At 51.1% G+C, this 27,358-nt stretch overlaps 1 protein-coding gene across 1 annotated transcript in view; it reads right to left on the bottom strand.

Moving 5' to 3' along the window:
- Positions 1-7,034: 7,034 nt before the first annotated feature.
- The window catches only part of Timp2 (TIMP metallopeptidase inhibitor 2), a 45,886-nt gene continuing 25,562 nt past the window's right edge, over positions 7,035-27,358 (bottom strand). Inside the window, exons 2-5 of the mRNA XM_087909706.1 lie at positions 17,875-17,975; positions 14,893-15,001; positions 9,058-9,182; positions 7,035-7,343 (exon numbers count right to left, since the gene is read on the bottom strand). Of these exons, the coding sequence (XP_087765832.1) occupies positions 7,146-7,343; positions 9,058-9,182; positions 14,893-15,001; positions 17,875-17,975 (533 nt within the window). The 3' untranslated portion in view covers positions 7,035-7,145. The remainder of the gene's footprint in view (positions 7,344-9,057; positions 9,183-14,892; positions 15,002-17,874; positions 17,976-27,358) is intronic.

The raw sequence follows: 27,358 nt of genomic DNA, 5'->3' as shown, positions 1-27,358 counted from the left end.
AGTGACCCAGGCACAGGCTGCTCTGTGCTGAGGGTGGAACTCACCTCTGTTGAATTTGTGTTCTACCCCTGAGTGCCGCTCAAGCCCCGTGCCCACTTAGACAGAGATGTCAGCCCAGAGCCTGTCCCCTCTAGCACCCTGGCATGACATGTACTGACAGACTTGACCACTGACCTCTGACATGGAGGCCTTGCTTTGTTTGCACAGTCCTCAGAGCCCCAGGTCCTAAGGACAGCGGTGGTACACGCCATCCTCCCTACGCATGTAAGCAGGACCAGGGATCAAGGTGGCTGTTACCTATCAGTGTTGTTCCAGAAACCTGACTAATGCAAATGAAAGCGTGGCTGGGCCAAACCACTTGGGGAAAATGTTGCTTATGCCATTGTCACTTACTGGTGGCTGAAGTGAATGCCTCTCAGGCACTGGGCAATCTTGTAACAACAACAGAATGCAGGAAACTGACTTTCCTAAATGACAGTATTTCTCAGCAAGGCAGGCAGAGGCCAGGACAGGGTCCCCCAGGACCTCAGCAAGCTCAGGGACTGCTGTGGGACAGGACACAGTTGTTCACGGTTTTATGTTGTCTGGAGCCAGCAGTGTTTGTTTGTGTAATGCACTTCCCCCAGCATAGTTAGGAATCCTAGCATCAGCCCTTTGGAGCGCCCTTTCTCTCTGGGGTACATCAGTCCACCCCAGTACTTAACGAGACTCTGAGTAGCAGGTTTTTGAAACAGGAAACCCCTGGGCTCCTAGGTCCTTACATCTGTCCCTTGGGACTGCCCTGGGGCCCTGGCCAGCTTATGTCCAGGCTGCAGTGTCCTTTCCCTGAAGGAAGCTGAGTAGGATTCACTCTCTTCATGTGCATGTTGGTCTCAGGGATCGCCGCTGCCCAGACCTCCACATGCACACTCCCTGCCATATTTCCGGAATACATATTTCACACACCCACTCGGTATCCACAGCCACATGTTCATGTTCCATGCATTCATTTCTTTTCACTCTGAGCACATACACAGTCATGTGGTTCCTATATCACGCTCATGACCACTCACGCCTTCACAACATTTTGGCTCGCACACGCACAACAACCCTTCCCATCACTGATGTCCACCTCCCACGTGGCCGTGACCTTGCTCCCGGTCTTTTTGTTTTCTCTTTGAGACAGAGTCTTCTAAGTTACACGGACGAATTTTGAATTTTCTATCCTCCCGTCTCAGTCTCTCAAGTAGCTAGGGTTCCAGCCCTGGCCAAGCCCTATGCTCTTTTGCCCTTATATACCTCTTCCCTGCACTCCCAAATTTATCCCTAGTAGGATGGAGGACTTTGGGAAGTTTCCTGAGAGGACCCCAATCCTGAGCTTAGGAGACTATTCCCTTCCTCAGAAGGTCCCAGACCTTTGACACACTGCCTTCCCACTGTCCTGAGGTCACACCCCTTCCCAGTAGTCCCGACCCATGGCACTAAACCACAACTCTTCCCAATGGTCCCACCCACAGCACTAAGCCACACCCCTTCCCAAAATGACCCCACCCACAAAACTAAGCCACACCCCCTCCCAATGACCTCGCCCATGGCAATAAGCTCATTTCTTGTTTTCCACATTCCATAACTGGTCACTCCTACATCCTCCCCAAAGGACTGAACTGCATTCCAGTAACACGGAATGATTCATTGGAATGATTCATCGTTTATAATAAGTCTGACAGGTGACATCCACACCTCAGCCTGACCTTCTTCAAGTGTGACACCATGAGTACTTGAGCCAGGAATGAGAAGGGCAAGGGCCAGGAGGTGAGCATAAGAAGAATGTTCCAGAGGCAGGGTCCAACAGAGGCCCCGGTCCAGGAAAGGAGGGGTGAGCACTTTCCTGAATTCTAAGAGGGGGCTGTAAGGACACAGAGCAGGTGAAGCAGGTGTGTGTTCCCACAGCTTGTCTGAGGTTCTCTTGAGGCCTTCACAAATGTGTATGCCTTGCAGTGGTGGCACACACTTTTAATCCCAGCATTAGGGAGGCTGAGGCAGGTGTATCTCTGTGAGTTCAAGACCAGCCTGGTTTACCAAAAAGTTCCGGGACAGGGACAGTCAGGGCTGTTACATAGAGAAACCCTGTCTTGAACTCCCCCTCCCCCCGAACAAAAAAATGTGAATGCAAGATGGCTCATGATTCATGATTTTCAATCTGATTGGGATGTCATATATATGTGTTGAGTATGTGCACGTGTGTCGGGGGGGTACTCATACTTGTATACATGCCAAGGCCAGAGGAGAGTCAGGTCTCCTCTTTGGCTCTCCACCTTCTTTCTTTAAAAAGTATTTTTTATTATTTATTTATGTGTGTGTGTCTGTCTAAGTGTATGCCTTTTGCATGCAGGTATCCATGGAGACCAGAGGTGGCCAACCTCCTAGAACTGGAGTTGCAGATAGTCATGAGCCACCATGTAGGTGCTGGGAATTGAATCCAGGTCCTCTGGAAGAGCAGCCAGTGCGCTGAACCACTGAACCATCTCTCCAGTCACAGCACACACCATATGTCTTTGAGGCAGGGTCTCCCCTGTATCTGGAGCTAGAGTGTTTTGGCTAGCCTGGCAGCTGGCAAGCCACAGAAAGCATCATGTCCTTTCCCTGCACAGCATTGGGGTCACACACACACACACACACACACACACACACACACACACACGACCCCATCAGGTTTGTTAATGAGTGCTGGGATTTGATTTCATGTCCTTTCGGTCATGCAGTAAGCACTTCCAACTGCGGGGTCATCTCTGGTTCTGGGCTTTTTTGTTTTCTGTTTTTGAAACAAGATCTCACTGTATACTTTTGACTCACCTGGCACTCACTATTCAGATGAGGCTAGCCTCAACCTCAAAACTCCACCGGCTGCTGCCTCCCGAGCGCTGGGATGAAAGTATGGCCACCACGGCGCAGTGGGTCTACTTTCATGATTTAACTTTAAGATGACCTTATAACTGAATTTAGAAAGTCAGAAATACTTGCTGGGCAGAGGGAGACTGTAAAGACTGGACACCGTATTACCTGGAAGAGTGATCGCCTGTCATGGTTTTGCAGGGGTGGGGGCAGGACTGTATTTAAGAGCTCATTGCTGGGACATTAGGACTATCCCACTGACTCTGTCCAGCTATTTTCTCTGAGCTGACATGTTCATCTTGGAGCTAGAAGGAGGCTCAGAAGCCTCAGTCACAAGATTCACAAGACCCCTCTCTCCCCGGCTCCTGTAAGAAGCAATAGCTGAGAGAGGAGCATCGGGGTGGTGCTGCCTTCAAGCTGAGCAGGGGTTCCTAGGGGTACGGCATCAGCTATGCTTGGGCGCCCTCTCTGGTGATGCAGATGCCTTTGGTCACCCATGCCCCTGTAAATAACCCCAAAAGTCCATTGGGTCATCAAGGGAGATTGATGGGCATTTGTTGTTGAGAAAAAGTCTTGTGTAGCCCAGGCTAGCCTGGAACTCACTATGCAGCTGAGTATGGCTTTGAGCTCCTGGTCTTCATGCCTCTACCTCCTGAATCCCGGGACTTCAGTCATGTGCCACCACAGGTAGTGCATTCCATGCTGGATGTTCAATCCCCAGCTTCATGCATGTGGGGCGGGCAAGCCAGCCCCCAGCGTCTGTCGTGGTGGATTTGGGTAGACTGTTTCTCTAGCTCGTCACTGTTTTCTATCCAGAGTAAATACACATCTGTTCACGTCGACCCAGGAAGTCCCACAACACACTCCCCTTGGATGGGACTTTTGGAACATTGAGCCTGGCTTCCCTGTGACTTCCCTTAAACGGGGCAAAATGAGACACAGTGGTCGACCTACAAACAGAATTTCGCAGTCAGTTTTGTTTCTAGGCAATGCCTGTAGAAGTACTCCAGTACCCACGATCCACACTCCATCTTTCTGCAGGTTTAGATTTGGCTATGTAGTCCAACCCACCCTCCAATTCACGATCCTCCTGCTTCAGCCTCTCAGGAGCAGGAGTCTAGGTTTGCCACCATGCCTGTTTCACATTTTAAAGATTAAAGTCATGCTTATTTATTTGTGTGTTTGCGTACTCATGAGTGTGCATGTGGAGATCAGAGGGCAACTTGTAGGGGTAGGTTTTTGCCTTCCACCATGCGGGTTTCAGGGATCCTGACTTGGGTCGCCAGGCTTGGCAGCAAATATCTTTACCCGTGGAGTCATTTCTTCTATCCTGCGGAACATTTCTTTTGTAGCCATTTTTATGGGCAGGCACATTCCTCTTGCTTATTAACAGACATGTAGGGGCTGAAAAGACAGCTCAGCAGTTAAGAGCACTGACTGCTCTTCAGAGGACCTAGGTTTGGTTCCCAGAACTCACGAGGCTCACACCTGCCTCTAACCCCAGTCCCAAGGCATTGGATGCTTTCTTCTATCCTCCAGTTCCCTCTGGGACCCCCACCCCTCTAGCTGGCAGAGGCTTGCCCCCATCTCTCAGCTGGAAGACAGCAGGAACAGCCACACAGGTCAACCTTCTCTTTGATAATATGGTTTATTGTCCATTGACAGAGCAGTCATTCAAAAAAATAAAAATAAAAACTGATACAAAGCATCAGAGACACGCGCGATTGGCTTGCTGACTTTCAACAACTCTCGGGTGTTGCCAGCATGAGGCGTGGGGGGGCTCCTCTCAGACTTCATACTCCAGCATGAACACGGTGCTTCCCCCCCAACAACCAAGAGTTCAAACAGAAACAAAATCAACAAAGCTTTAAATTATGTGGCAAGCTCACAGATATAATATGTATCAAGCAGAGATTTGGAAGTAACTGCCATGTAAACGTCATCTGAAATACTTGGAGTTGCTGGCATGATGGAGACAGAGGGAGGAAAGCCCAGTGCTTAGAACACAACAGAAGTTAACTCCTTAAACTACATATGGCGGCAGCTGAGTGGCTGTTACTCAGCGGCCGTCTGACACGCTGTCCCAATAGTTCACTTGTTCGCTTGTCTCTCACTTGCCTGGTGTGGCTAGAAAAGCCATCGTGAGTAGGAAATATAAAGGCGTCTTACAGAACCAATCTACTCAGAGATTCCTTCCTTCGTAATTATTTGAACCAGGCACAAAAGATAGGGAGACCGGAAAAACAGATATTCAAAGAACTCAAAGATCAGAAGGGTTTCCTGGTCCCAGGCCGGCTACCATGCCATGCTTTCCACTCTGGGTCAAATGCTTCCTCGATGCCGAAACACTTTTGCTTTTTTTTTTTGTTTTTAAAAAGTGCAAAGTCTAATGCTACCAAGGGCATAAACACAGCACAAGAATGCTCACAGCGAACATCAGAAACAAACCAGAACATGTCAAGAAGTCAGCAGAAACGGCATTGTTACACATGATACCACTGCACAGGAAGCAAACAAGCAGGGCAGGGTCTCGTGGGCTGGTCCATGACAGCATCCTAAGAAGAACATCACTGCACAACATGAAAATGCCCTCGGGCGGGGCAAGCTGATTCCCGGGCATTCTCCCTGTCTGTCTTAAAAGGGAGTTCTGAGCTGGCCAGGTCCTGGTGTGGGGGCATGGCTAGGGAGTGTCTGCAGGGTGGATCTTAACAGTTGCTTTGGGGTTTCTGATGGTTAGGACAGGGCTGGGGAATAGAGGTCCTTGGAAACATTTTACAAAAGGACTGCTCACAGGCTACCAGACTTCAGAGTCTGTTTCTGTGTGAGCATATGTGTGCATGTTTGGATAATATACATGTGTGTCCTTGGGACAGCTTATTTTTAAGACTTGGGTAGGAGGAAGAGCAACTATCTATATTGTCAGTGACAAAATTCTGCCTCTCTTAACCCCTATCCTATTGGCATCAGAAAAATCAAATTTTCTTTAGGGAGCAAGTAGGTGCCCCAGTTCCCTATAAGGGCCTGAAGTGGGCAGCCTCTGCGACATGAAGAGACAGAAGCAGAACTGAGTACACTTGCCTCTCAGCCTCATACGGTATCTGAGAAATCACCTTTAGGAGAATGAGATGGCTTTAAGAACAATTCGCAGCATCCCGGGAGCTTGGTAAGATGGCTGCCCGCCTCTCAGGCTCCCTCGCCGCCATGTGGATTCGTGTGCTTGCTTAGTAACACACAATAACAGCAGCCAGTCTGGCAGGGAGCTTTCACTAGAATTTTTCTCTTGGGGTCTTACAGGACTGGCCTCTTACATCTTCGGTTTGTGCAAAAAAGGGAATGCTATCAGCATCCCAACAGCGGCAGGGCATGATGCTACAGAAAGCAGAGCCCTGCTGCTCAACCCAGATGCCTGAAGCCACTCGGGAAGGGGTTAAGAACAGCTCAGGAGGCTCAGCAGTGACTAGAGGACAGCCAAGCATCCCTCACCACAGATGATCGCCCCCAGTGGGAGATCTCACAGATCCCCACGGGGGGGGGGTGGAGATGGGGAGGGGTAGGACAGAAATGACTTGGCTGAAACCAGAAACACGGCTCAGGGAGGGCTCCCGCTCCCACGAGCCCGAGGGCGTGCCACTGAAGTCTGTGGATTCATGGGGTTGACTGGGACTCCTAGACAAATGAACCACTGGTTGGAGGGCTACTCTTGGACTTGAGCGGGATCCTGGTGCTCGGAGTCTACACCAGGTGCAGTGGGGGGGGGGCACTTGCAAGGGCGAGAGACCTTGGGCCAGAGGAGTGGCCGCTGCAGAAAACGAGGGACATATTCCTCTCAGGATGAAAAGGACCTGGTAGGCCGGCTACACAGTCTTACAACAACCTTCAAGAGTTTCTGCACAATACACATTTCTAGGCTCCGCCCCAACAGGGCCAGGGGGACCTTAAATGTCGCCTGTCAGATGTATATGACCGTGCCAAGGAGGCCTGGTAAAATGTCTCTTTTCCACTCCTGCCTGTACCCAAGGATCAAAGACTGAGACACACAGTTCTCAGCCTGGCAGATGGAGGGGGGTATGGCAGGGACTCTGGCCCTCCTGCCCCTCCAGACCCACAACCACGTTTAGGGAAAATTGGGGGGGGGGTGCAGAATCACACTAGCGTGAACCCACTTGGATGATTGATGTTTTATTCATGCTGTTTCCAGGAAGGGATGTCAGAGCTGGACCAGTCTAAACCCTCAGAGGCTTTTCGGTTGGCCGCAGGGGCTCTTGTCAGCCTGCTTACGGGTCCTCGATGTCAAGGAACTCCTGCTTGGGGGGTGCCGCCCCGCGGTACCACGCGCAAGAGCCATCGCTTCTCTTGATGCAGGCAAAGAACTTGGCCTGGTGCCCGTTGATGCTCTTCTCCGTGACCCAGTCCATCCAGAGGCACTCATCCGGCGAGGAGATGTAGCACGGGATCATGGGGCAGCGTGTGATCTGGGGGACACAGGCAGGTAGGTTTAGTTGGGACCAAAGAACAGTTGGGGTCAAGGGCACTTGATGCACCTCCAGGACACAACCTGTTGAAGGTGTTTAAGGACAGTAGTCCTGCTGATTCCTGGGTCCCCTGGTTTCTGCCCTCGAGTTCCTGCCTTGGTTTTCCCATGTGGAGAGACTACAACCTTGAACATTGAGTTCCACTAAACCCTTTCTCCTCTCAGCTGCTTCCTGTCAGGGTATTTTTGGAAAGCCTGTAACTGAGGATAGGCCTGTAGGAAACCTGTGTGTGCACTGGCTTCTGCATTTACCTACTTATGTAACCCTGCTTTTAGCCATCTGGTCTACCTTTTTGATGGTTTCTACTTAGGTCCTTTTGCAGCTTCAGCTACAGCTACGACAACAGGCTTAGACTGGAGATAGATTAGAGCCAGATAAGATTTCCTATGCTTGTTTTAAAGCATCTGCTTGGGTCAATGGGTCACTAGCTTTTTGACAAAAGATTATGGAGCTATGAGAGTATCCAACTCTGGCCACACAGAGATGAAGAAAGAGAGTTTGAACTTAATTTGTTTGTTCTTGAGACAGAGTCTCATGTGTCCTAGGCTGGCTGAGAAATTGCTCTGTAGCAAGGGATAACCTTGAACTCAGGATCACCTGCTCTCACCTCCTGAATGCTGAGATTACAGAAATGTGCTTCCACACCTGGCTTATGTGGTGCTGGAGATTAAACTGGGGGCTTCGTGTGTGCTATCAAGCATTCTATCAACTGAGCTACTTCCCAGCCAGCTTTTTTCTGAGACTCACCCTGCAGCCTGGGCTGGCATGGAACTCACTCTACAGCACAGGTTGATTTCAAACTTGGCAATCCTCCTGTCTCATCCTCCCAAGTGTGGTGTATAAGCATGCCCAACCAGAGTTTGCTTTGATAGGGACAGAGGAGCCATGCTTGGCCCAGATTTGGTTGGACCCCTGAGGATGAAATGACATCTTTGATAACCAAGTGATGGGAAGCACCAGCCAGAAGGAAAGCAGGTACCATGAAAAAGTACCAACCCATAGGTCAAGACTGCTGGCACCTCTCAGTCCTAGACTCACTCCTGGTAACACGAAGGGATACTGGCTACCCGGTACTGGTAAGGGGAAAGGCATGGGCCCATGAACATTGTTGCTCCTTGGAGGTGACATAATCCCCAAATCTGGGGATAGATCTCACCCTTTTTCCATCACGTTTAAGCATGTGTGCATCTGTTTAGTGCCGCCTCTGGGCAGATTCACAGAGACCCATGCACAGGAGTCTAGAACGTTAGGAGCAATACCTAGGCTCTTGGATATACAATGCTTGCATGTATACCTGGATAGGAAAATATTTCCAGGACCGTATTCTCCCCACAAAATCTCCTTCCCTTGGAGCTTTTCTTTTTAGAAGCTACCAGTCATGTGGACTGATTTATGTGCTTTGTCCCACTCCCATATCCCCTTAGTTTCCAAATATTCCTTGCCAAGGACACAGCTCAAGGTTCTCTGAGGCCTGGGACCAAAGGCTTTGTCTCTAGCTGGACAGTCTTGCTTTCTTATCTTCCCAGAGTTCGTTTCAAAATCAGGACTCCCCGTCCTGGGGGTCTGGGAAGCCAAGGAGCCTGTCCCCAGCTGTCCACCTGGAGACCCTGTGATGGCAAAGTCAGGGAGGGGTCAGGACACAGATCTGGCTCACCTTGCACTCGCAGCCCATCTGGTACCTGTGGTTCAGGCTCTTCTTCTGGGTGGTGCTCAGCGTGTCCCAGGGCACAATGAAGTCACAGAGGGTAATGTGCATCTTGCCATCTCCTTCTGCCTTTCCTGCAGGGAGAGTCACCAGACTCAGGGTGAGGGTCAAGTCTTCCCCTTCAGACTTTCTCCTGCATCCGGGTGCAGCTCTGGGTGTTGAGGGTCAGTTCTAACAATACCGTGGTTGGACTACTGAGTTTTAACTCATGTTGGGGCTAGAGAGAGGGTCAGTGGTTAAGAGTGTTTGCTGATCTTCCAGGTGACCAGAGTTCAGATCCCAGCACCTATGTCAGGCAGATGACAACAGCCTATAACTCCAGCCTCCAGGGGGATATGACACTCTCTTCAAGCCTCTGTGGGCACTGTACCCCCTGACATATATCCCCCCTCATGTAAAATAAAACAAAAATACACCCCCAATATTTTTGGTTATTTGAGACAAGGTTTCTCTGTGTAATAGCCCTGACTGTCCTGGAACTCACTTTGCAGACCATAGTGGCTTCAAACTCACTGAGATACACCTGCCTCTGCCTCCTGAGTTTAAAGGTGTGCATCAATAAAAAAAAATGCATGTTTGAGTCTGGTATGGTTGGGTACAAAGTGGTAAAGGCAGGAGAATCAGGAATTGAAGGATGTTGGCTACATAGTGAGTTTGAAGCCAGCCTGGGCTATATAAATCCCGGTCTGAAAAAAAGGAGGGAGAGGGGAAATGCATGTTTGCGATGGATAGCTTTAATTGCAACTTGACATAACCTAGAATCACTTGGGAAGACAGTCTCAATGAAGGATTATCTGCCTTGGATTGGCAGAGGAAAGGTCTGTGGGGCACTGTCTTACTTAATCCGTGTGGAAAACCCACTGTGGGTGGCACCATTCCCTAGGCAGGGGTCCTGAACTATGTGTGAATGGAGAAGCTGAGCTGAAGGCAAGCAACCAAGCAGGTAAGCATGCAGGCATGTAGTCCCTCTCTGCTCCTGACTAATTGCTTTGTGTTCCTGCCTTGGCTTTCCCACATGGAGAGACTATAACCTTGAACACTGAGTTTCAGTAAACCCTTTCTCCGCAAACTCGCTTCTTATCTGGGTATTTTTATCACAGAAACAGAAATGAAGCTAAAATAATGCTCAGTATAGAGAATTTAGGAGTAACAGTGAAGGAGAAGGGGGATCCCCAGTCCCTTATCTGCAGCTGCCACACCCCTCCATGTGTGAGACCACACCTGGCTTTTTATATGAGTGCTAGGATCTGAACTCAGGTCCTTGTGGTTGCACAGCAAGCCCTTAACCACTGAGACATCTCTCTGGCCCCAGACCAAAGCACAGCATACAGATGTGTGACAATGTCATAATGATTCTTATCTAAATATTGATTGCCTGTATGGTGTTTATGTGTGTGTGAGCACTCCTACACATCATAGCATGTGTGTGGGAGTCAGGGGAAAACTTTATATTGTCTTTTCTTTTCTTCTACTTTTACATGGGTTCGGTGGTTGAACAAATGTAGTCAAGCTTCTTTGGCAAGCATCCTTACTGGCTGAGCCATTGGAAGGCCTGCAATTATTTGTATAATTAGCAAACACTAATATAAAAAAAAAAGAAGTCCCGTTAGCACCATCGCACTGGGCTCACATGGCACAATCAACTATTGCAACATTTTAACTTGGGAAAAGGCAAAACATGAGGCTTGGTTAAAGAAGAACAGGAATTGAGTAAAATGAGCAGCTAAGGGTTATATGTTTACTTTTCCTTTCAGGAGAGAGAAACTTAAAAGAAAATTACAGGGAAAAATCTATACAAGTCCGCATGTGAAGCTGAATCATCGGTCTGGGAGGAAGAGGTCTCCATAGCCAGCTGGCTGGGCTGTGCGCTGGGCCACGTGATTTCTGGGTAGTCCCTGGTTAAGGGGCCTGTCCTGACTCTAAAGAACGGGAAACAGGTTCTGTTGTGCCTTGGGCAGTCAGGACTCGTCCAATCTGAAGTCACCTGACCAAGCCCAAAGAGAGAAAGATTAGAGAGGCTTTTCGGACAGTGTGCCTCATGCCTGGTTCCTCTCCCAAGAGAAGAGTAAGTGAGGTGTGTGTCCTAATTGGCAGAACAGCTGACTTATGGGCAGGCACAGTGAGTTATCACTGAGTTGTACCAAAGAATAGTTCTCATGGGGAGGCCAAAGAGGCACAGAGAAGACATCTCTGGCTGTCCTAAGCAGCGCACTGGTCATCGTCGGTATTCTAACGGTGTGTGTGTGTGTGTGTGTGTGTGGTGGCATAACCATGTGTACATGTTCAGATGTGCTTGTATATGTGTGTGTATATAGTATAATCATGTGTACATGTTTATACGTGTTTGTTTATGTGGGGTATGTGGGGGCTGGAGGTCATGTTGGGTGTGTTTCCCAATTGCTCACATCTTATTTTTGAGGTAAGGTCTCACTGAACTTATTTTGCCAATTCAGGGAGCTCTAGGGAGTCCCATCTCTAGGGTCCTAGGCATGTGCTACCATGCCCAGCTTTCATGGGGCGTCTGGAGATTAAACTTAGGCACTTCACTGATGGACCCACCTACCCAGTGCCCAGTCCCCTGAGGGTGGCTTCCTACTGAGGTCCTCTGCAGGCCCTTCTCACGTATCCTAGATAACCTGCTCATAGCCCAGAGTGCACGTCACTCATTGGCCCTCATTCGGTGTGACACACAGGTGCCCGCCACCTTACACTTTTGAAACACAGTTATTTGTGAACGTGGAGCAGGCCCAGGTCAAGGTGCCTGGAGTCTTTCTGCCATCTCTCGCTTACATGTGACAACTGCCCCACCACAGCATCTGGGAGGCACTGGCAGATCAGGGGTTGGCCGTCAGTTCAAACCCAAACAGGTGTGTTTGCAGAGGGAGCACCTAGGCACACATGGGCCACTTGTCACCTTTGCTGCCAGCTTGTTCTCTTTGGACAAAACACAGTGACTTCTTGACATCTTTAATTGCCCTCTGTTGGGCCAATTAGATGGCACTTGCCGCCGAACCTGTCGATCTGAGTTCCGTCCCTGGGACCCACACTGTAGGAGAGTGCTGACTCCCTCAAACTGTCCTCTGACCTCCACTCATGTGTCATCATATGCGCACATGTATACATGTGCATGTGTGTGTGTGTGTGTGAAAATAGGAAATCACCTGTCAAATTCAATGGAAAAGAATATCACGTTAAAAAATTTACACATAGTACTAGAGCCCTGGCATAGCATGTCTAAGGCCTTGAGTTCCATCCCCAGCACCACCAAATGCATGTACGGGTGTGTGTGATGTATATATGTGTATGCACACATGTGTGTGCATGTGTATGTGTGCATATGTCTATGTGCATGTACATATGTATGTGCACATATACATGTGTGTATGTTTGTGCATGTGTACGTGTATATGCACATATGTATATGTGTGTATGTATGTGTGTGCATGTGTATGTGCATATGTATGTATATGTATTTATGTATTGTGTATGTAGGTAGATAGGTGTGTGTACACATACACATAAAAAGTGAGGCAAGTCTCACACCTGCTATTGCATGGACAGAACCTGACATCATACTAAGTAAAATAAACTGCCACAAAAGGGTATCTATCTTTCTGGGCAATGGTGTGCATGCCTTTAATCCCAGCACTCAGACGGCAGAGGCAGGGGGAATCTCTGTGAGTCTGAAGCCAGCCTGGTCTACAGAGTGAGTTCCAGGACAGGCTCCAAAGCTACACAGAGAAACCTTGAGCTCTTCTACCATGCTGGTCCTGGAGATCAAACTCAAGCTGTCAGACTTCGTGCCCCGTGACTTTACCTACCGAGCTGTCCAGCTGGTCTAGTTACTGCAGGGGTTTTGTGGGGGTTTGTTTTTTAAGACAAGGTCTCACGGTGTAGGCTCACAGAGACCTGCCACCTCTGCCTCCCAAGTGCCACCATGCCCAGCTACACTAGGGCAGTTTTTAAAACGACATGCCGCAAGCATATCTAAAGGTGTCCTTTATTAATGTTATGTTCTGGGCCAGTCAGGGGACTGGACTGCGCCCATGTGTTTGGGGCAGTGAGTGTGACATAGTCTAAGATGACAGGTACATGGTGACTGAGTGGCTTTGGGGATTTACGGTCTGCATCGTACCTGGAGCTACAGCGGGTTCGGGTCTTAGCAGGCCCAGGAAACGTGCGCTGTGCTATTTGTGTGCTTTTCTTCTTCCTATGACAGAGGAGGAGAGGACGCACACGGGCGTAGTGGGGCAGCACAGAACAGAGAGGGCAGATGGGAAACCTCTGATGGCCCTGTCTCTGTGGGAGACGGGGGTTCAGCATGGCAGACACTGATGTCCACATGCATAGTCACTGAAATAATCTGGCCTCCTGTGTGGACTGACCCCCCAGACTTTGTTTGCACAGAAGAGGGGCAGAGCCAGAGAGGATGCCCCAAGATGCCCCAAGTACACAAAACAGAGCAGCCCCCAGTCATGCTCATCACACTGTTGCCCTGAAGGACTCCACCCTTCCCCTTTGCTCAGGCATCTGCAGCCTCCTCATGCTATCCGGGCACTAAGCAGGGCACGGAGCAGGAGTTCGAGCCTGTTGTAGCGGTCACGGTGTGTCAGGGCTCCTGATAGCAAGGCATGGCTCACCGATTTGTAAGTTGCCTACCCAGGAGCCCCTTACTGGTCTGGTGGGCTGGTTTTCATCACATGGAACAAAAAGCAGTGCCCATGCTTGGGATATCCAAACAGTAAGCAGGTCCAACTAACAGGTCTGGCCCCAGGCCAAAAATGGAGTTCGTGCTCACAGGAGATGGCCATGCTTGACTACTGAGGTACATCTCTCCCAGTGGGCACTAACCAGCTATTGACAACTTCTGGCCTTTGTCAGGGAAGGTTCTGGTTAGAAACTGGATGTTAGCCCTGATCACACACGGACTCACCAAAGGACAAACTCCAGCCCTACATTCTCCTTGACTTGCACTAGATACAGCCTGGGCATCTGGCATGTCACAGGCTGTGGGGAATCCCAGTGGGCAGTGAAGCAGGCAAAACACTCATACACATACAAATAAATCCACTTTAAAAAAAGAAAGAGAGAAAGAAAGAAAGAAAGAAAGAAAGAGAGAGAGAGAGAGAGAAAGAAAGAAAGACCACATAAAGCCAGCAGGGGTGCTGCAGGGCTCTGCTGAGGAACCTCTATCTACTGGCTCTCCTAGGAGGAGAAGCCTCTCCTCCTGACGCTTTCTGTGCCAGAAATGCCCCCACACTGGGTGCCAACGTGACACCAATCGGCTCAGAAGAAACAGAACCACCGGCTCTTGCCAAGTGTTGCAAGTGGACTCCACGTTAATCCCTGTGCCTGAGACAAACCTTCATCTGCATTGGGGAATCACGGGTACACCTTCTAACAGGAAGGCAAAGGATTTATGCAATCTCTGTAGAAAGAAATGGGAAATCCCTTAACCTCCCAGCCAGTGCCCAGAGGAGGAGATGCTGCTGGACTTCCCAGGACTGCCGCCCGCTGGAGAGGCTGCTAATACAGACAGCTTCTGCATAGGCAAGGACCTGGGGGGGGGGTGCCTCTGGGAGTAGGTGCTAGCAAGACAAAGGCAGCTTCACCAGAGTCTCCTAGACTTGGGCTATAAGCAGTCCCTGTGCCAAAGCAGATTGGCTGGTTCGCCCCTAGAGGGCAGTGTGGGAAGGCTGTTCCTTAGGGACCAGGACATAGGAAAGCAGAATTAATTCTGTCAGGGTACCATGACCCAGTACTCAAGGCTGAGCTTCTACACACCTGCAATTAGATATTCCTTCTTCCCTCCAACGTCCAGCGAGACCCCGCATACTGCTGAGGAGGGGGCCGTGTAGATAAACTCAATGTCTTTGTCAGGTCCTTTGAACATCTGAAAAACACAGTAGGGCAGGAGTGAGCACAGTAGGACAGGGGTAAACACAGTAGGGCGGGAGTGAGCACAGTAGGACGGGAGTGAGCACAGTAGGGCAAGAGTAAACACAGTAGGGCGGGAGTAAGCACAGTAGGGTGGGAGTAAGCACAGTAGGGTGGGAGTAAGCACAGTAGGGTGGGGGTAAAGCACAGTGGGGGGGTAAGCACAGTAGGGCAGGGGTGAGCACAGTAGGACAGGGGTAAACACAGTAGGGCAGGAGTGAGCACAGTAGGGCGGGAGTAAAGCACAGTAGGGCGGGGGAGCACAGTAGGACAGGGGTAAACACAGTAGGGCAGGAGTGAGCACAGTAGGGTGGGGGGTAAGCACAGTAGGGCGGGGGTAAGCCCAGACAGGTTTCCAATCAGAACATGATGCGAAGAAGAGTCCAGGGCTGTACCCACATGTGCCCCTTCCCCACAAGGCATCGGAAGGTAAACACAGAGATTCACAAGCCCTGCTGTTTTTGCGAAGGTGCTCAGAGTCACATATCCGCTTATGGTTGTAGGTAGACCCCAGCCGGCAAGCACAGCCTGTCACCAGAGGGGGCTTTGTCTAAGGACATTACTGAGCACGAGGTCACCATTTCCGAACCCCCGTAGAAATCTAAAGACTGTCACTTGCCACAGAGGGTCACATCTGTCTGTTCCCAGGGACTGGGTTAATTTGCTTGCTTAACTAAAACCAAAACAAACCAGGGCTACACAGAGAAACCCTGTCCTGAAAAACAAAACAAACAAACAAACAAAAAAAAAACCCACAAAAAAACCAAAAAAAGGTTTTTTATTTTTTTCTTTTCTTTTGATCTTCACTTTGTCCCTACCCCTACACCCCTGTTCTGAATTAAACCTGCAGTCCTGAACCCAATAATTTACACCCCAGCCCTATTTCCAGACTTTTTTTCCCTGAGACAAAAGTCTCAGTTTGCAGCCAGGTCTGAACTCGAACTCTCCATTCTCTCGCCTCAGCCAGGGTGCTGGGTTCATAGACTTGCACTACAACACGCGGTTTATTCCCAGGGACTTTGGTGAAGCACTGGTTACCTAGAGACAACCAAGGGGGGGACGGTGCCCTCTGGGAGGAGACCTAACCTCAGGGGGGGACGGTGCCCTCTGGGAGGAGACCTAACCTCACAGTCAAGGGAGGGCTGGATTTCTCGGGTCTGATTTGCTTCGGCTCTTCAGGAATGCACCTGCTGCCCCATGGAGGAAGACATTGCCCAGTAACTAGATGTGTGTGTGTGGGGGGGGGTGAGAGTGTGTGTGGGGGGGGAGGTGAGGGTGTGTGTGTGTGGGAGAGGCTCCCCCGCTCCCCCTTTGGCTCATACCCTTCCTAACATTCCAGAAGACATTTTTCATTTGTCTTCCCCCTCTTCCTTCTTCCTCCATCTCTTCAAATTTTAAAGATATATGTTTATTTCTATTTCTGTGTTGTGTTTGTGCCCGTGTGTCTGCTGCCATGTGTGTGCCCTCAGAATCCCATCTCCAGATCCCCTCAAGCTGGAGATGCAGGCAGTTGCGAGCTGCCTGATGTGGGCACTGGCACGTGCTCTTACCCACTGAGCCCTTGGGCTCCAGTCCCTCTCAAGGACAAACCAGCTTGGGGAGCTTCACTCTAACCCTGTAGAAAGGAAGGTTGCCAGGGCAACAGTCTTCTTCTGCATCTCAAGTGGCGCCAAGGGGTCAGTGTTGCTTCCTTGGCATTAAGCCACGAGGAGCTTATGGAAGCCCAGCTGCTCGTCTGCCTCATAGAGGGACCTTGGTATTGAGAGGTCAGTCGTCCCCTTGAGGTGACATCTGTGATGAGGACGTGCTCGCTCCTCTGGCTCATTGATAATATTTATTTTCAGTTTCGGTAAATAAGGATAACTAGGGCCACTACTGCGTGACAAGCTGTCCCTAACGCTGGAGGAGCCAGCTGTCTTTCTTTGAACCCCGAGTTAGTAAATGCCAACTCTCAGAGCAGGCAGGTACCCCCCGACTTAGTTCTGCAGTGTCGGGAATCAAACCTGGGACTTTCTGCATGCTAGGCAAGCATGCTACCAATTGAGCCACATCCCCAGGCTCTCCCTTAACCTCTCTTGCTCTCTCAAACATTGTTTTCTTCCCACTCACCCCTGACATGGACAGTACTCTGAAAACATCAGCAGACACCACAGAGCCACCACTGCTGCCATCTGCGGTCCCCTCTACGCCTGCCTACCACACTCCTGCCTTCCCAATGGGACACCACAGTCAGGAAGCTGCCCTGGGCACACCTGCCTGCCAGACTCATCCTCTTGTGACATGATACTCACGGGGTTATCACCCAGTAAAACCAAGCTAGCCGGTCTCGAGGATTAGGGTGGCGTGGTGGTTTGAATAAGAACGGTCCCATTGGTTCAAATATGTAAATGCTTGGTCCCCTAGTCTGGGAAAGATTAGGAGGCACGGCCTTGTTGAAAGATGTCTGTCACTGGGGGGTATGGGCTTGGAGGTTTTGGAAGTCCACCTGCTGTGTTTGGGTCAGGATGAAAAGCTCTCAACTACTGCTCAGAGCCATGTCTGTCTGCTCCCCACCATGATGACCACAGACCCAGCCTCTGAAACTGTAAGCAAGCCCCCATTTAATATACTTTTATTTTCAAGAGTTGCCTTGGTCCCAACATCTCTTCCCAGCATAGGACAGTGACTGAGACAGTTGAAAACCTAAAATCTCTGCCAGTTTTTCATGTTCCCGTGGCTTAAGGAGAACTGAGCATCTCTGTGGCTTTGACGACTCAGTTTTCTGGCTTACGCTGGCTGGGAGGCGTTCCAGGGCTCCACCCCTGCTTCCCCCACAAAGTCAGGGGCTACCTTTATCTGCTTGATCTCATACTGAATCCTCTTGATGGGGTTGCCGTAGATGTCGTTCCCGGAATCCACCTCCTTCTCACTCACGGCTTTGGCCCTGATCACTGCAAAACACAGAGACACAGATAAGGGGGTCACTGGGACCGGGATTCAGGCTCTGCACCGGGGAGGAAGGTGTGCCTCCCTACAGGAGGTACTAAGGGCGGTGGGCCTATTGTCCACCTGAGGGGTCACAGGAGTCTGACCTGGCACAGGTAAAGGGAGGAGGCTCTGCGGCCTGTCATCCTGGAGTGGTCAGCAAGAGTCCTTTGCTGTGTGTGGGATGTGGCTCAGTTGGCAGAGTGCTTGGCTAGCATGTACAGAAGCCTGTGTTCTGTCTCTAACACCTAGCACTATATGAACATGGACACAGTGATACACACCTTTAGCCCCAGCCCTTAGGAGGTAGAGTCAGGAAGGGCAGAACTTCAGGGCCAGCCTAGACTGATAAAACCATCTCACCAGGTGGTGTGTGTGTGTGTGGTGGTACATGCCTTTAATCCCAGCAGAGGCAGATGAATTTCTGAGTTTGAGTACAGCCTGGTCTACAGAGTGAGTTCCAGGACAGCCAAGGCTACACAGAGAAACCCTGTCTCAAAAAATACAAAAAACAAAAGGACAACCACAAACCTGACTCAAAAGACAAAATCAAAAACCAAAAAGCTGGGTGTGATGGCACACACCTTTAACTCTAGCACTTGGGGCAGAGGTAGGCGGATTTCTGTGAGTTCAAGGCCAGCCTGGTCAACCTAGTGAATTTCAAGACAATTGGGGCTACAAAGTGAGACCCTGTCTCAAAGAAAACAACCCAAACCAAAACCCAAAGGAACAGATCCCCAGATGAGCCCTTTGTTGACTAGGGCACCAGGCGGCTCTGTAGAGCAGGCTGTGGCCATGGGTCTGGACTGGAGAAAAGTAGACGTGCAGTGGCCTAGCGTGCAGTGGCCTAGCGTGCGGTGGCCTAGCGTGCGGTGGCCTAGCGTGCAGTCCTGCTCCTGCAAGCAGGGCTGGCGGAGAGCCAGTGCAAGGGCTCTGATGTCCCAGCATCCCACCCTCAAACAGGCTTTGGGGGCTGGAGCAGATGGGCAGTCATCCACCCCAGAGGAGACTGGTTTATTCAAATTTGGGGTCTCCACTGTGTAGCACAAATTCTAATTGGTCTTAATAGAGTCAGTGATCGTGGTGAATGCGGAAGGATCAGAGCAGCAGAACGGCCAGTCGCTAGAGAGTTCTTACTACCAACGCTTAGACCAAAGGGGTCATCCTGTTCCTACGGATCCCGGGCCTGCCTGCTCAGACTGCTCAGATTCCTCTGACTGCTGCGAGCTCCCATCTCCTTCTGCCTTACATTCCTCTCTCCACCCAGCCATATCCCTCCTGTCTCCACCTCCCTAAGTGCTGGGATTGAAGGCCTGTGACCCCAAGTGCTAAAATCATCTTTGTGTGAGCTCTTTTTCTCTTTTAGACAGATTTGATCTCGTGTAGCCCAGGGTGGCCTTGAACTCACAGAGATCCGACTGCCTCTGCCTCCCAAGTGCTGGGATTAAAGGTGTGTGCCACCACTGCCTGGACTCTATGGCTAACTAGTGGCTTAGCTCTGTACTCTGATCTTCAGGTAAGCTTTATTTGTGAAAACACACACAAAATATCACCACACCACTGGGATACTAGGGTACAACTCAGAACAGAGTACCTGCCTAGCATGCAAGAGGGCCCGAGTTCCCTCCCTAGCGATACAGGAGAGAAGCTTCCATGTGAAATGTCCCATGGGATATGCGTGTGAAGGTCAGAGGACAACTTCATGTATCATTTCTCAGGTGCCATCTGCCTCATTTTGGTTTTGCGTTTTTATTTAATGGGGGTGGGCGGGGTTTACACACTGCATGATGCAACCAACATGTCAAAGCCAGAGGACAACTTATGGGGCCAACTGCTCTCCACCATGTGGGTTCCAGGGATCAAATTCAGGTCAGCAGGCATAATGCCAAGCACCTTTACACACCGAGTCACGTCGCTGGCTCTCCACCTTGCTTTTGGAGACAGGGTCTCTCACTGGCCTCTCTCACCGGCCTGAGGGTCTCTCACCAGCCTGAGGGTCTCTCACTGGTCTGCAGGTCTCTCACTGGCCTGGAGCTCACCAGCTGGCTCGCCAGCAAGCCTCTGGGTTCTTCCTGTGTCTTCCTTCCCAGTGTTGGGATTATGAGCTACAGCAAACATGGCTTTGTGGGACACTCTTTAGAGTAACCCGCATTCTATGACAAAGTTGACAGACATGGAGTTAGAAAGCCTGTTATGCAGGCTATGGATCTGGTCAGTAATGTTAGTGTGGCTCTCAAACATTAGACACAGACGGTCCCATCGGAAGTGCGTCCAGGACAACGATCAAAAGAAGCCATGGGAAGGGATAGACCAGGAAAGTTACAGAATGGAGTCTGGTTGCGCCTAACATGGGTTTTTCTACTAGAAATTAAGCCCCTGGTCCCTCCCTGGACACCCTATGACTAAAGCTCAGCAGATCCTGCCACAGGCAGAGCCCTCCTTTTCTTTACTTGGAGGTTTTTAGCTGGGTCAGGGTCTGTTTTAATGGCTTTAAAAGCATTGCTCTTCAAAAGGCAGTGGTGCGGGGTCACTCTGGGCAAGCGTGCTGTCACCGTGCACACGAGTTTGATGGAGACAAGGGGGCAGACAGTGCCGGCTCAGAGTCTCCAGCGGTCAGCTTGAGTCTTGGAAACTTCTGGCCAGGACTGTTTCCCACAGAGGCAGGGAGGTCCGGGCACGTGGGAGTGCCATCTGCTCCTTAGACCCCAGCAATGCACTCTGGATCCTTCCTCACCAAATCTCACACCACAGCCCAGGCCCCACCCAGCTCCAAGGCCCATTTACATTGGTCCTTCTGTACCTCTGAGTCACCACTGGCCTGGCCACAGGTTCCTGCTTCCCAGCCCAAAGCAGGCCTCACTTCAAACAGCTACAACCTGGTAAAAAAGCTACCTGGCAGGCCACCCCAGAACAGAGGGTTCTCTCTTAGTTCTGTGCCTTCCCCATAAACATTTCTTGCAAAATGCCTTCACTGAAAATTTGAGCCAGGAGTAATGGTACACACCTTTAATTCAAGCACAGGGAGGCAGCAGAGGCAGGAGGAACTCTGAGTTTGAGGCCAGTCTGGTCTACAGAGCAAGTTCCAGAACAGCCAGGGCTGCACCTTCTGCAACCAGACTTGTCCCTTGCTCTTTCCTAATCCATCCTGCTCCCTGCCCCCCACATAGTAGGATATCCAGATATGTTCCACCTTCGAACAGGGAAGCTCTTCTACCCAAAATGTCACCTCCAGGTCCCTGTCTGGAGAACTTGTATTCAGCCTTGAGAGAGAGTCCCCTGCCCTCCCTGTCTTCTTCCTGCAGCGATGGGCATTTTCGCTCATCTCTCACACACTCTGCTGTGGATGTCTGTGCACCTGTCCGCTGAGAGGTCCTGACAAGTAGGGGCTGTGCTATGGAATAGCTGAGGCTCAGAAAACCACCACCAGATGGAACTGGGCTGACAGCATAGGCGTGCTGGTCCTCGGTCCCCTCTGTGTAACCTGTAAAACCGTCATTGTAATGCTTATGCAAATGTGTAAGCAGGACAGGTAAGCACTGCCATGTGTTTGTTCTTTGTATAGCACGGTCATCAGCTCGGAAACAAGAGGGGGTAGGGGTCCCAAAGGAGGTCAGTATACCTTCCTCTACCAGCCTAGAGTACTTGCTAGCTTTGCTTCTCAGTAGCGGCCCACCACACTGCACAATGCTTAATGCTCACTGGAATATTAAGGGCGGGACTGTAGCTCAGTTGATGGCGGGCTTATATAGCAACCACAAAGCCCTCAGTTCAAGACCCAACACATACGACTGGACACGGCATGTATTTGGAATCTCAGCATTCCCTTGAACTATTATAGAGTTTGAGGCTACCCTGGACTATGAGAATGCACTGCCCACCTGTCGATCAGTGACTTCTCATTCTTTCCCATGGCACTGAGGACCCAATAACTGCTGTCTTATGGGAGCTCCCAAGTTCCCACACACACCTGAGTCCCTGACACGATCTAAGCCAAAAAAAAAAAAAAAGGTGGAGAAGCCACCAGGTGTGAGAATGTGTGTGAAAGGTGCTGCCCAGAGGAGCGCTAACTACGGTGCTCATCGGAGATCGCTGGGTTGCACATCCATCACAGATGTCACCATCCGGTGTCCAAAGGTGATGGGGAGAGTGAGCAAGCCCCCCCGTAGGGACATCGAGTGCAAGGGACACATCGTGGAGGAGTGAACAGGGCAGATTTCTCTGCTCCTACAAGGCGAGGATCTGGAAAGCTGGCCCTGGTGTCCTGGCACAGGAGTATCCTGTTGTGAGCTCACATCGCCTGGGGCTGTGGGCCATACGTTTCCTCCTTTGAACTTTTCAGAAGAGAAATGAGATGCTGGTTTTCCTTAATGGGTGGGGGTGGAGGGGAGGCCAGGGATGTTTGTAGGCAGTGGGAGACGGGCAGAGGTGGTAGAATCGCCATCGACAACCAGGCTGCTTCTGACTAGCCACAGGGACCTAAACTACAGAGCCTTTAGAGCGGAAGCCTGATGGTTTCCTCTCCCATTAAGCGTTCCCGCTACTACAGGAGGCTATCACCGCTGGCTACAGCTGACACCTGTCTTAGCTGTAGCTGTCCCCTGGTGAGATCACTGGGTGGGGAAGGGGAATGGGGAGGTCTTGCCAGTAAAAGCTTTTATAGTCCCAGCCTTAGAGGGACTAAGGCAGACAGGCAGACAGATGGCAACAGACAGACAGATGGACAGGAAACCCTGGGTGGAAGACGGGAAAGCAGAGAAAATAAAGAATTCTCTAGAAGTATAATACCCACACACGGCAGTGGTCATCACTGTGACCTCCAGGGTGACCACGAGGGCTATAGAGGAAAGGAGGCCACCTCACAGAATGGGTAGCCTCCCTGAGTCCCAGACCATCTGAAGGACAGGAAAATTCAGACTCAGAGAACTTGGAATGAACTAGAAGCAAGGCATGAATGTCTGTTGACTGGACCCTTCCATGCTACGCTGGGGGCCGATGCCAGCGCCGGGCCAGCCACATCCAGCCCTGCCCCACTACCTAACGAAGGAGCTGGGCAAGGCAGCAGTTGACTCCTGTTCAACTGTTTTGTGCCCCAACCACTGTCCCCCACCCCACCTCACCCCCCACAGCTCAAAATTTGCTTTTTCCTCTTTTCCTTTTGCTAACCCCACATCTGGGTTTGCCATCAAGAGTGCGACACTGGCTGATGAATTCACCACCAGATGCTGGCTACTGGAATGCACAAGCGTTGACTTAATTCAAAGCACACAACCGCAGAGCCCCTACCCCCATCCCTCTGGCTGAGGACACCACATGACGTCACTTCCCCCTAGAGGAGCCTGCAAAAACAATCCCAGCTTGGCCAGCCAGAAAGGGATGGAAAAGAGCTCGGTGGGTGGAAAGTCAAGGGCACTGATGATGAGCCAAAGATGACGGGCTCATCTTTTGTGTTTGGACCTTGAAAATCACTACTGCCCCGGGACGCCAACAGAAGTTGGACCGTCCTGCTAGTATCCTAGGAAGGAACTTTCTAGAAACCCTGGATGCTATGGCCATGGCTAAGGAAAGCTGGAGGATTCAATACACTCCACAGATCCCAACCATGGCAAGCAGAGCCATGCTTTTCCTTCCCAGGGTGCTCCTGTCTGTCCCCTGGGCCACCAGCACACGGTCTACTGAGACCTAATGACATGTTCATAAACCTAACAATTGTGTACGCATGTGGGGAGAGAGAGAGAGAGAGAGAGAGAGAGAGAGAGAGAGAGAGAGAAGAGAAGTAGGAGAGAGAAGAGAGAGAAGAGAAAAGGGGGAGGGAAAAGAAAGGAGAGTGAGAGGGAAGACAGAGGGAGGGAGAGAGAGGAGGGAGGTAGGGGAGGAAAGGGAGAGAGAAGAGAGAGGAGAAAAGAGAGAGGAGGGAGGGAAGGAAGGAGGGAGAGAAAAGAGAGAGGGGGAGAAAGAGGGGCAAAGAGAGAAAAGGAAAGGAGAGAGGGAGGGGAAAGAAGAGAAGAGAGGAGAGAGGAGAAGAGAGGAGAGGAGAGGAGAGGAGAGGAGAGGAGAGGAGAGGAGAGGAGAGGAGGGGGGGAGAGAAAGACAGAGAGGAGTTCTCACTATGTAGCTTTGGCTGACCTGGAACTAACTATGTAAACTTGAATTCAGAGATCCACCTGCTTCATTAAAGGTGTGTGCCACCACATCCAGCTTGTCAACAAGTCTTGAATTCTATGGTGTCCATAATAACACACGGATGTTCCCTGAGAATCTAAAAACACACCATGCCCATTGTCCACAGAAGGGTCCTAACCTGAAGGAGAGCTGCCAGCACCTGCAAAATTCCTCCTTGTTGGGTTCTGCTACCATGCTGTGGTCCCAGCTGCCTCGGGACAATCCCCTACACCATGCGAATATTTACAGACTATGGATGGATTCACTGAGTGTCCTCTTTGAGCTGTGGGCTCCACACAGTGAGCAGAAATGAACCCACAGCTATGAACACCTATCTTCTGAGGCTGAAAAGATTGACTCGGGATCACCAGAGGGTTACAACCAGGCCACCCTGTCCTTCAGGGTTCTGCTGTGACCTGGGGCCAGCAAAGTCCTACAGAAAACATGGAAGTTTAATTTGGGGGTGGTTCCTCCCTCCTGGAGCTAGGAGATGGAACGGGAGCCTTTGCCAAGATTCTGCCAGCACAAATCAAGGGTTGGGAACACGTTGATACTGCAACTAGATTGGGATCAACCAAAGACAGAGATACACCACTTTAAGGCTACCAGCATCAAGGTGGGGGAAGCCCCCACAGAAAGACCTTCCTCACCTCAGAGATGCGCGTACAGTAACTTCAGGTCTAGATGTAAATGTCATCCCGAGGTCATCTGCCCCGTTTCTTTTTTTCATGGTAGAATTACACACCAGTCAGTTAGAGGATTATAAAAGACACATCATTCTCTCCCAGAATAAACTCAAACTGTGAGGCTCTGATGTCTTTTTTCAGTCTGTCAGGAGGTGGGGGAGCTGCAAGGTCTCTTTATTAAGCTCCCCAGAAAACAGTGTGCCACCACCTTGTCATTCACACCACAGCTAGCAAAGTTCCCATTCCATCCATAACTAGACCTGTGGCTGCCACTTGGGATCAGTCTTTTTGTCCCTTTATAGTGGAAAGCACGGCACCCACAGCGGTCAGCCTGGCCAGCAAAGGCTGCTTGCTCTTTGATTCTGGATTAATTTATCTTTAACCCGGAAAGTCAGTCCAGAGAATGAGGTGTGCCCCCACTGCCCCAATTCAACACCCTCAGCTGGGGACAGAAGATCAGCCACACGGTTCCTGGGCTTGTCCTACAACAGCTGCCATCAGATGGTTACACTGTCCAGGATGCTGTCCTTGAAGAGCTATGACATCTGAGTGGGGCTGTGGAGGGCACGGGAAAGACTTGGAGGGACCCTTGTTCCTTAGAACTGGCTGAGGAATTGCTGTGGATGGTGGATGGTGAGCAACATGGGGGCTTAGCCCTGGGGCACTAAAACCTCTGCCTCCTAGGCTTGAGACCAAACCTCAGCATGTGGGTGGGGGTACAGGCATGGGTTAGCACCTCAGCATGTGGGGGTACAGGCATGGGTGAACATCCAGGTGTCCCAAGGAATCAAAGATGGTTTGGTACCCACAAGTCCTCGGGTAACAAGGGCTCCAGCACTGCCTTCTGTCTCTGGTCTTATGTCACCCTTCCCATGGCTGCCACCTCTAGGTGCCCTCTGTGGATGGTTGAGGTCATCCACCGAGCTCTTCCCTGCCTTGTCCTCTCCATGTCCCCTCCAGCCACTCTGCATTAGTGAGAAAGACCTCCAAATCCTTTCTCTCTCCTTTCCCTAAAAGGGAAAAAGGGGCTGTCATTCAGTAATTAAAAACAGTTCTGTGCTGGTGACCAGGATTGGGCACAGCTTTCCTGCATCAGCAGCTGAGGCCAGCCCCTCCCACAGACACTCCCAAATCGGATGATCGATCCCCTCACAGGCAGCAACTGGGCTTTCGTGGGGAGTGTAAAACCAAACAGGGTCCCAGCCTTGGGGTAGGGCTGAGCCTACTCAGGATGAGGTCAAGACCCGCTCATCTCTAATAACTCAGGCCAAGGCAGGCAGATGGGTGTGGCGGAGGGTGAGGCAGAGAGGGGACCGGCAAGGGGACTGTAGGGCATTCAGCTCTGGGCCACACCATCCATGGACTGCTGCCTGGGAATATGCCAGGCCTGCCTAGCAGCAGGCTCCCTGCCCATCGCTCAGATTCTAGCATGCTAGCACGCACAGGAGGGTGGCTGTCCGCTAGATGCCCGTCTCCATGGAGACCAGCTTTCCCATCTCCATTTCCTGCCCATTGCTTTGGCTCTTCTCAGGGAGGGCGATGGCGCATCTATATGAGCGCGCAGAAGATTCTTGGCCCAGCCCTCCAGCTGCCTCGTGCTCCCCAGGACCCTGGCTCCTTCCCTCTAGGCCTGGTGAGACCAAGCCACGCCCTGCCACCCGTCCTTTCCAGCTGCGGACCAGCGAGATCTCATGCCAGGGCCTTAAGTGCGGCCCTTCCCATTCACGTGCTGCTGAATCATTTGAAAAAAATGTGTCCCGCTCCTGGGAGGGTTTGCTGAGAACAGTGTGGCTTTGTGGAGGAGGCTGCTGCTCGGCAGTTTCTCCGCCAAAGAGCCAAGGGCCTCGAGGAAGCCAAGCTCAGCTCTGCAAATCCCAAACCCGGCTAAGCTGGGCAGTAGCCTGGCAGGGCTGGAGGCAGAGAGAGCCTAGAGAGGTCCCTGGGGTATTCTGCCAACCTCTGTAAGACGTCTCCACACAACCCTGGGGAAGAGGCTGGGGGACATGACAGCAGGGGCGGATCAGGATCTTTTCCATTCAGCATCTGCTGCTGCTGCCAAGGGCCAGCGGTCATCTTTCTTCATTCGTTTCCAGGAGCAAACCTAAGGCGACCTGTGACCTCTGCTTCAGCGCTTAGCACTGACAAGCCCTGCCCATGAGTGAAACACTAGGGCATAGGGCTGTGAGCAGAGTCAACAAACCATGTCTGAAGGGAGGACAGGAGGACGTGGGTTCCTACTCCCCATCCCCTCATTGGTACAGCCCCCCCCCACCACCACCACGCCATGGTGTATGGGAGGACATTCAGGACAGCTCTCAAGTCTCCAACCAGATAGTCCGGGGCCTGCAGCTTCCCCGGTCTGGCTCCTCTCACGACTGGCTGGAAGCCAGACCCTGTCTGGTCTCAGAGGTCTGCACTGACCTCTTGTCATTTTCTACTTGTTGGAGGGACAATAGAGGTTAGAGAAGGTCCCTGCCCCACACTCAATTTCACACCCCTATCTG

The sequence above is a fragment of the Myodes glareolus genome, chromosome 9 (genome assembly GCF_982192425.1).
Source record: "Myodes glareolus chromosome 9, mMyoGla1.1, whole genome shotgun sequence".
Taxonomy (NCBI): Eukaryota; Metazoa; Chordata; class Mammalia; order Rodentia; family Cricetidae; genus Myodes; species Myodes glareolus.
The sequence above is the reverse complement of the archived record's forward strand: the minus strand, read 5'-3'. Positions and strand labels throughout refer to the sequence as shown.